The 8,682-nt window shown below is 53.1% G+C and overlaps 1 protein-coding gene across 1 annotated transcript; it reads left to right on the top strand.

The window, feature by feature from the left end:
- Positions 1-1,453: 1,453 nt before the first annotated feature.
- LOC127056501 (uncharacterized) lies at positions 1,454-6,029 on the top strand. Its single transcript, XM_050964407.1, has 2 exons — positions 1,454-1,591; positions 3,476-6,029. The coding sequence occupies exon 2, from the start codon at positions 4,202-4,204 to the stop codon at positions 5,231-5,233; it is 1,032 nt and encodes a 343-aa protein (XP_050820364.1). The 5' UTR covers positions 1,454-1,591; positions 3,476-4,201; the 3' UTR covers positions 5,234-6,029.
- The last annotated feature ends 2,653 nt before the right edge of the window (positions 6,030-8,682 follow it).

Here is an 8,682-nt window from a genome sequence, read left to right as displayed (position 1 = left end):
ATGAGAAACAGCTGGGTATCACTCATTTAGTGGAGTGAAGCACTGGTGCAAAGCCTTAATAATATTGGAACTGGATCAGATTCCTGGTCCATTTAGTCCAGCATCCTGTCCCCAACGGTCGCCAACTCTTTGGAAGAAGAGGCAATAAAAATCTTGCGTTAGGCAGATGTGGGATAATCTGCTCCCCAGATTAGGTGTCTCCGTAATCACTAATAGAGATTGTTTTAAAACGTGAAGCATGAGGTTTAACAGTTCTTCCAAAATTTGTTAGCATTGGTTTTGTATTTACCATCTTTTAATTTAAATGAATATCCTCTTGTTCTTATCAAACACAAGGAACTAGAAGCTCCCAATCTGCCTTCTCTGTATTTTATATACTTGTATCATATGCCTCTAATTTATTGGCTTTCTAAGCTAAAAGATCAGTCTTCTCACTCTTCATAGGAGAGTTTTCCCCTGCCCCTAATCATTTTCATAACCCTTCTCTAAACTCCATCTAATTCTGCAATATCTTTTTTGATATGGGATGATCAGTATTCATAGAATCATAGACTTTAAGGTCAGAAGGGACCATTATGATCATCTAGTCTGACCTGCACAATGCAGGCCACAGAATCTCACCCACCCACTCCTGTATCAAACCTGTCTCTGAGCCATTGAAGTCCTCAGATCATGGTTTAAAGACTTCAAGGCGCAGAGAACCTTCCAGCAAGTGACTTGTGCCCCATGCTGCAGAGGAAGGCGAAAAACCGCCAGGGCTTCTGCCAATCTGCCCTGGAGGAAAATTCCTTCCCAACCCCAAATATGGCAATCAGTTAAATCATGAGCATGTGGGCAAGACTCCCCAGCCAGCACCCAGGAAAGAATTCTCTGTAGTAACTCAGATCCCACCCGATCACAAGCCACAATGATGGAGGAGGACAATTCACCCAAGTTTGCATGGCTTTTTCCCCAGTGACTGCAGGCAGTGCCTCCTCTGCACCTTTGGGGATGGGATCCCAGAGCCCAAGCCTTTGGCCAAATGCTTCTGGTCTGCTTCCACCTCCCCTTGTAGGGCAGAAGCGAGGACCCCCCATTCATCCCTCCTGGGGACCTCCAGCCTTGCTCATCCCCACTAAGGTCATAGTCACAGCCAGGGGCGGCTCTGTTTTTTGCCATCCCAAGCACGGCAGTCAGGTATTGCTCCAGTACTCTCGGGGAGGCCACACAATTGCTTTAGATAATCATATAGTGTGTTCTGCGTCCCATCCCATTCCTTATGTTTCTTCTTCGAGTGATTGCTCATATCCATTCCAGTTAGGTGTGCGCGCTGTGTGTGCATGCTCGTTGTAAGATTTTTACCCTAGCAACCCCGGTGGGTCAGCTGGGTCGTCTCCTGGAGTGGCGCCGCTATGGCACCGTATATATACCCCTGCCGACCTAACCGCTCCTCAGTTCCTTCTTACCACCAGTGTCGGTGGTTGGAACAGTGGAGCGTGGCCTAGCTGTCCTCCACTTCCCTAGCTTCTCCTTGTTTATTCAATATCTTGTTGTATATAGTTGAATTAGTCTATAGTGTAATTAGTTCATAATTCTTAGATAGTATCAGAGGGTAGCCGTGTTAGTCTGGATCTGTAAAAGCAGCAAAGAATCCTGTGGCACCTTATAGACTAACAGAGGTTTTGGAGCATGAGCTTTCGTGGGTGAATACCCACTTCCTCAGATGCATGTAATGGAAATATCCAGGGGCAGGTATATATATGTGTGCTAGCAAGCAAGCTAGAGATAACGAGGTCAGTTCAATCAGGGAGGATGAGGCCCTGTTCTAGCAGTTGAGGTGTGAAAACCAAGAGAGGAGAAACTGGTTCTGTAATTGGCAAGCCATTCACAGTCTTTGTTCAATCCTGAGCTGATGGTGTCAAATGTGCAGATGAACTGAAGCTCAGCAGTTTCTCTTTGAAGTCTGGTCCTGAAGTTTTTTTGCTGCAGGATGGCCACCTTAAGGTCTGCTATAGTGTGGCCAGGGAGGTTGAAGTGCTCTCCTACAGGTTTTTGTATATTGCCATTCCTAATGTCTGATTTGTGTCCATTTATCCTTTTCCGTAGAGACTGTCCAGTTTGGCCGATGTACATAGCAGAGGGGCATTGCTGGCATATGATGGCGTATATTACATTGGTGGATGTGCAGGTGAATGAACCAGTGATGGTGTGGCTGATCTGGTTAGGTCCTGTGATGGTGTCGCTGGTGTAGATATGTGGGCAGAGCTGGCATCGAGGTTTGTTGCATGGATTGGTTCCTGAGCTAGAGTTATTATGGTGTGGTGTGCAGTTACTGGTGAGAATATGTTTCAGGTTGGCAGGTTGTCTGTGGGCAAGGATTGGCCTGCCACCCAAGGCCTGTGAAAGTGTGGGATCATTGTCCAGGATGGGTTGTAGATCCTTGATGATGCGTTGGAGGGGTTTTAGCTGGGGGCTGTATGTGATGGCCAGTGGAGTCCTGTTGGTTTCTCTCTTGGGTTTGTCTTGCAGTAGGAGGCTTCTGGGTACACGTCTGGCTCTGTTGATCTGTGTCCTTATTTCCTCGTGTGGGTATTGTAGTTTTGAGAATGCTTGGTGGAGATTTTGTAGGTGTTGGTCTCTGTCTGAGGGGTCAGAGCAGATGCGGTTGTACCTCAGTGCTTGGCTGTAGACAATGGATCGTGTGATGTGCCCGGGATGGAAGCTGGAGGCATGAAGGTAGGCATAGCGGTCGGTGGGTTTTCGATATAGGGTGGTGTTAATGTGACCATCACTTATTTGCACCGTGGTGTCAAGAAAGTGGACCTCCCGTGTAGATTGATCCAGGCTGAGGTTGATGGTGGGGGGGAAGCTGTTGAAATCATGGTGGAATTTTTCCAGAGTCTCCTTCCCATGGGTCCAGATGATGAAGATGTCATCAATGTAGCGTAGATAGAGAAGGGGTGTGAGTGGACGAGAGCTGAGGAAGCGTTGTTCCAGGTCGGCCATGAAGATATTGGCATATTGTGGGGCCATGCGGGTGCCCATAGCAGTGCCACTGATCTGGAGATATATATTGTCATCAAATTTGAAATAGTTGTGTGTAAGTATAAAGGCACAGAGCTCAGCAGCCAGTTGTGCTGTGGCATCATCAGGGATAGTGTTCCTGACAGCTTGTATTCCATCTGTGTGTGGGATGTTTGTGTAGAGAGCCTCTACATCCATGGTGGCTAGGATGGTGTAGGACCAGTTTCTCCTCTCTTGGTTTTCACACCTCAACTGCTAGAACAGGGCCTCATCCTCCCTGATTGAACTGACCTCGTTATCTCTAGCTTGCTTGCTAGCACACATATATATACCTGCCCCTGGATATTTCCATTACATGCATCTGAGGAAGTGGGTATTCACCCACGAAAGCTCATGCTCCAAAACCTCTGTTAGTCTATAAGGTGCCACAGGATTCTTTGCTGCTTTTACAATTCTTAGATAGTGTATATAGTTTAGCGGGGTTTGGGCATTAGCCCTTCCCTGCACCCGGCACCGGGGCCCATGCCCGGTTCACCGGGGTTCAAACCACGCTCAGCCTGTAAAAAGCCGATGCCCACGAGCGATCCCCACGACTCTTGCCTAAAGTGCCTCGGGGAATCACATATCTCAGACAAGTGCCGCATTTGTAAGGCTTTTAAGCCGCGGACAAAGAAGGAGAGGGACTTTCGCTTGAAGACTCTCCTTATGGAGGCAGCTCTGAACCCTCTGTCCTCGGCACTGAGTGCTGACAGTGCTCCTTCGGCACCGGACCGCGCCAGCTCCGCCAAGACACCTCGGCACCGGCCTTCTCCGGCACAGGGACCTGATCGGAGGCCCTCCGCTGCCTCCATACCTTCGACGCAGGCTCACCCTCGTCCGGACCGCCCAGCACCTACTCCTGCTGTGGCACCGACGACTGTGGTACCGTCGACTCCGGTCCCGAGAGGGCCGTTGACTCCGGTCCTTGAGAGCTCCCCGCCGAGGCCTGTGGTTGAGCTTACGGTCCCCTCCACACCAGGGACATTCTCCTCAGCCAGGGACCTTATAGCGATGATTGAGTCTGCCCTGCCTCAACCCCCGGTACTGCCGGTGTGGATAATACATTCCAGAGGCAAGCCAGCCACAATGAGACCTCCTTCACTGGAATCAGCTAGCCGGCACTGATCTCGATCCAGGTCTCGGCGCCGCTCGCGGTCTCATGGACAATCCCAGTCTAGATGCCGCTCGCAGTCCCGGGACCACTCACCTAGGCGGTACCAGTCGTACTTGCGGCACAGATCCACTTCTCGTCCTGTCTGGTACTCTCGGTACCACTCCGGCTCTAGGCACCGCTCCCGGCACCGAGACTCTCACAGCCAGTCCCACCGCAGGCCTTCGAGATCCAGGTCAACCTCCTGGCACCGCGCTGGTTGTAGGTCCCGGTCTCACTCTCAGCACCGATATGACTCCTGGTACCGTTTCCCGGCACCGAGGAGAACTCCAGCGGCGAGAGCGAAGGACTCATACCAGGCTCGCTCGGCTCCTCCCTGGCTGTCCCGACACCCGTCCATGTCTTCTCAGGCGGACAGTGCATACGCCCCAGACACCGACATGCCTGCTGCATTATTCCATGAGCACCAGCCTCAAGATCATGGGCCGCAGCAGTGGGGTTTCTGGACGCCTTGGGTGTACCATCAGGCCCAAGGCTCTCACCCAGGTCCATCGCGCTCGGCCACCTCGGAACACTGGGTGCCGGAAGCCACGATCACCCGCCCTCCTCCTCCTCCTTTTGGAGGAAGGGTTGACTGAGCCTCAGGACTCCCAGCTCCCCAGGGAGACAGAGACCATCCACCACGAGGAGCCCTCGTCAGACCCACTTGTTCCAGGGCTGTCCTCTTCATCCTCCCCTGACGAGGCTGTAGCTGGAACCTCGTCTGTTGGCCCTCCACCAATCGACCTCAGGGCCCACCAGGACCTCCTCAGACATGTTGCACAAAATATGAACTTGCAGGCCGAGGAGGTCCCGGAGGTACAGGACCCAGTGGTGGACATTTTGTCATCAGGTGCCCCCACTAGAGTGGCTCTTCCCTTCATTCGGACGATACAGGCCAATGCCACCACGATCTGGCAGTCTCTGGCCTCTGTCCTACCTGCTGCGCAAGGTATAGAAAGAAAATACATGGTGCCCTCCAAAGGCTATGAATATCTCTGTCCACCCTTCTCCTTGCTCCCTCGTTGTACAGTCGGTTAACGAGAGGGAGCACCATGGCCCAGCAGGCCCCAGCCCTTCAATCAAAAGACGCGAGACGCATGGACTTGCTAGGGCGCAAAGTCTATTCTGCTGGCGCACTCCAACTCCGCGTGGCCAATCAGCAAGCCCTCCTTAGCCGCTATAATTATAACACCTGGGCAGCAACGGACAAATTTAAGGAGTTGCTTCCGCAGGACGCACGACAGGAGTTTTTGGCGATCCTCGATGAAGGAAAGAAGGTGGCAAGAACTTCCCTCCAGGCTTCCCTGGACGCCGCGGACTCAGCTGCCAGGACTCTAGCCTCTGGAGTGACTATGCAGCGTATCTCGTGGCTGCAGGTCTCCGGCCTCTCCCCGGAGCTCCAACACACAATTCAGGACCTTCCCTTTGAGGGCCAAGGGCTGTTCTCTGATAAAACTGACCCTAGGCTGCAGATCCTAAAAGACAACAGGGTCATTATGCGCTCGTTAGGGATGCACACGCCAGTGACTCAGCGCAGGCCCTTCCAGCCCCAACTGCACCGCCCTTACCCTCAGCCCAGGCAAAGGCAAGACTTCGCCAGACAGCGAGGCAGGACCGGTCGCCGAAGGCAATCGGGCAACCAAGGGGGCCAAAACCAAGGTTCATCCAAGCCTTCCTCAGGGCCAAAACCTTCCTTTTGAAGGTGCGCCCGAGGGCGTTGTACCAGTTTCTTGAAAGGATCCGTCCCCTCCTTTCTCCAACTGTCTTTCCTTTTTCCTCCCTGCGTGGTCCCAGCTAATGTCAGATCGCTGGGTCTTACGCACGCTGGAATTTGGATACCACCTCCAATTTATTTCAAGCCCCCCCCTTCCACCTCCCTCCCTTGTCCCTCTTCAGGGACCTCTCTCATGAGCAACTCGTCCTCCAGGAGGTGCAAACGCTCCTCACCAAAGGAGCCATAGAGGAAGTACCGGAACATGAATGGGGCAAGGGGTTTTACTCCCACTACTTCCTAATCCCAAAGGCAAGGGAGGTCTCAGACCTATCCTCGAACTGCGGGAACTCAACAGATACATGATAAAGTTGAAGTTCCATATGGTATCCCTGGGGACCATCATCCCATCCCTGGATCTCGGAGACTGGTATGCTGTCCTCAACATGAAAGATGTCTACTTCCACATAGCCATCTTCCCACCTCACAGGAGGTTCCTCCGATTCGTGGTCAACTGCCAACATTTTCAGTTCACGGTCCTCCCGTTCGGCCTCTCTACAGCCTCAAGAGTATTCACGAAATGTATGGCTGCAGTCGCTGCCCACCTCCGCCGCAGTCAGATACACGTGTTTCCATATCTAGACGACTGGCTCATCCGAGGGAACTCGGAGGCGCGAGTCATCCGTCACGTCTGCATTGTCAAGGACTTTTTCCTACATCTAGGCTTAATGATCAATGCGGAAAAATCGACTCTGATCCCCACTCAGAGGATAGAATTCATTGGCGCCACCCTGGACTCCAATCTTGCCAGAGCCTGTCTACCGCTGCCACAGTTCCAGACTATGGTGGCCATCATCCAGAGTCTGCAAGCGGCTCCGTTGACTTCGGAACGCACTTGCCTCGCTCTCCTGGGCCACATGGCGGCCTGTACATTCGTGACGAAATATGCCAGGCTGCGCCTCCAGCCCCTCCAATCGTGGCTCAACTCACGATACCGACCAGCTAGGGATGCTAGGGACATGGTCATCACCATTCCCCCGACCGTCCTAAACTCCTTAGAATGGTGGCTGGACCCCTCCATGGTGTGTGCAGGGCTCCCGTTCCATCCGCCCCAGCCCTCAGCCTCCCTGACAACGGATGCATCATCCCTTGGTTGGGGAGCTGACCTCGGCCATCTACGCACCCAGGGCCTTTGGTCATCTCAAGAGCTGACCCTGCACATCAACGTCCGGGAGCTGAGAGTGGGCCGCCTCACTTGCCAGACATTCCAACAGCACTTGCAGGGCCGTTGTGTGTCAATATTCACCAACAACTCAACGGCTATTCACTATATAAACAAGCAGGGCGGCACGAGGTCCTCGCCCCTGTGTCAAGAGGCCTTACAACACTGGGACTTTTGCATAGCCCACTCTATACACCTCATCGCGTCCTTTGTCCCGGGAATTCGGAACATGCTGGCGAATCGCCTCAGCAGATCCTTCCTTTCCCACGAGTGGTCACTTCGCCCGGACGTTATTCTTTCAGTCTTCCGGAGGTGGGGGTTTCCCCAGATAGACCTCTTCGCGTCCCGCGAGAACAGGAAATGCCAGTTTTTCTGCTCCTTTCAAGGCCTCTCACCGGGTTCAGTAGCGGACGCCTTCCTTATACTGTGGATGACACACCTGCTATACGCCTTTCCACTATTTCCGCTTGTCCACAGGGGCCTACTGAAAGTACGCAGGGACAAAGCCCGCTTGATCGTGATAGCTCCAGCGTGGCCTCAGCAACACTGGTACACCATGTTGTAGACTTGTCCATAGCAGACCCTGTTCCCCTACCTCTTCACCTGGACCTGATAACTCAGGACCACAGCAAACTGTGTCACCCGGACCTTCACTCCTTCCACCTCACAGCATGACTCCTGAGTGGCTGACCCAGTCTGAGCTACGTTGCTCTGCCCCAGTGCAACAGGTGCTCCTGGGTAGCAGGAAGCCGTCCACTAGAGTGACATATTTGGCCAAGTGGAAGCGTTTCACGTGCTGGTGTGTGGAGCGGAACTTCCTTTCCGCCAAGGTCTCCATCCCCACCATCTTGGATTACCTCTGGTCTCTCAAACAGGGCCTAGCGGTATCATCTTTGAGGGTCCATTTGGCGGCCATCTCCACCTTCCACCCAGGGGAGAATGGCCGCTCAGTATTCTCACACCCGATGGTGTCTAGATTCCTTAAGGGGCCTGGAGCACCTCCCTGCCCCAACCTGGGACCTTAACCTGGTTCTTGCCAGACTCATGTCCGCCCCATTCGAGCCTTTAGCAACTTGCTCCCTTCTCTACCTCTCATGGAAAACCGCTTTCCTGGTGGCCATCACATCGGCGAGACGAGTCTCCGAACTTCGGGCCCTCACGGTAGACCCCCCATATACTGTGTTCCACAGCGACAAGGTGCAGTTGCGTCCACATCTGGCCTTTCTCTCCAAAGTGGTATCGGCCTTCCATGTTAACCAGGAGATCTTCCTACCTGTCTTCTTCCCAAAGCCACATGCGTCTCGCAGGGAGCAGCAGCTACACTCCCTGGACGTCCGTAGAGCGCTCGCTTTTTATATTGAGTGAACAAAACCATTTCGCAGATCCCCCCCAACTCTTTGTTGCGGTGGCTGAGCGTATCAAGGGCCTACCCATCTCCTCGCAGAGGATTTCCTCTTGGGTGACGTCATGCATCCGCACCTGTTACGACTTGGCTCATGTTCCATCGAGCCACGTCACTGCTCACTCTACCAGAGCTCAGGCCTCATCTGCTGC

The sequence above is a fragment of the Gopherus flavomarginatus genome, chromosome 1, assembly GCF_025201925.1.
Source record: "Gopherus flavomarginatus isolate rGopFla2 chromosome 1, rGopFla2.mat.asm, whole genome shotgun sequence".
NCBI lineage: Eukaryota > Metazoa > Chordata > Testudines > Testudinidae > Gopherus > Gopherus flavomarginatus.
This window is presented reverse-complemented; position numbering and strand designations above follow the sequence as displayed.

What these genes read in the sequence shown, in the direction of transcription:
- LOC127056501 (XM_050964407.1), top strand. Translation starts at nt 4,202, where the DNA reads ATGGACAATCCCAGTCTAGATGCCGCTCGCAGTCCCGGGACCACTCAC.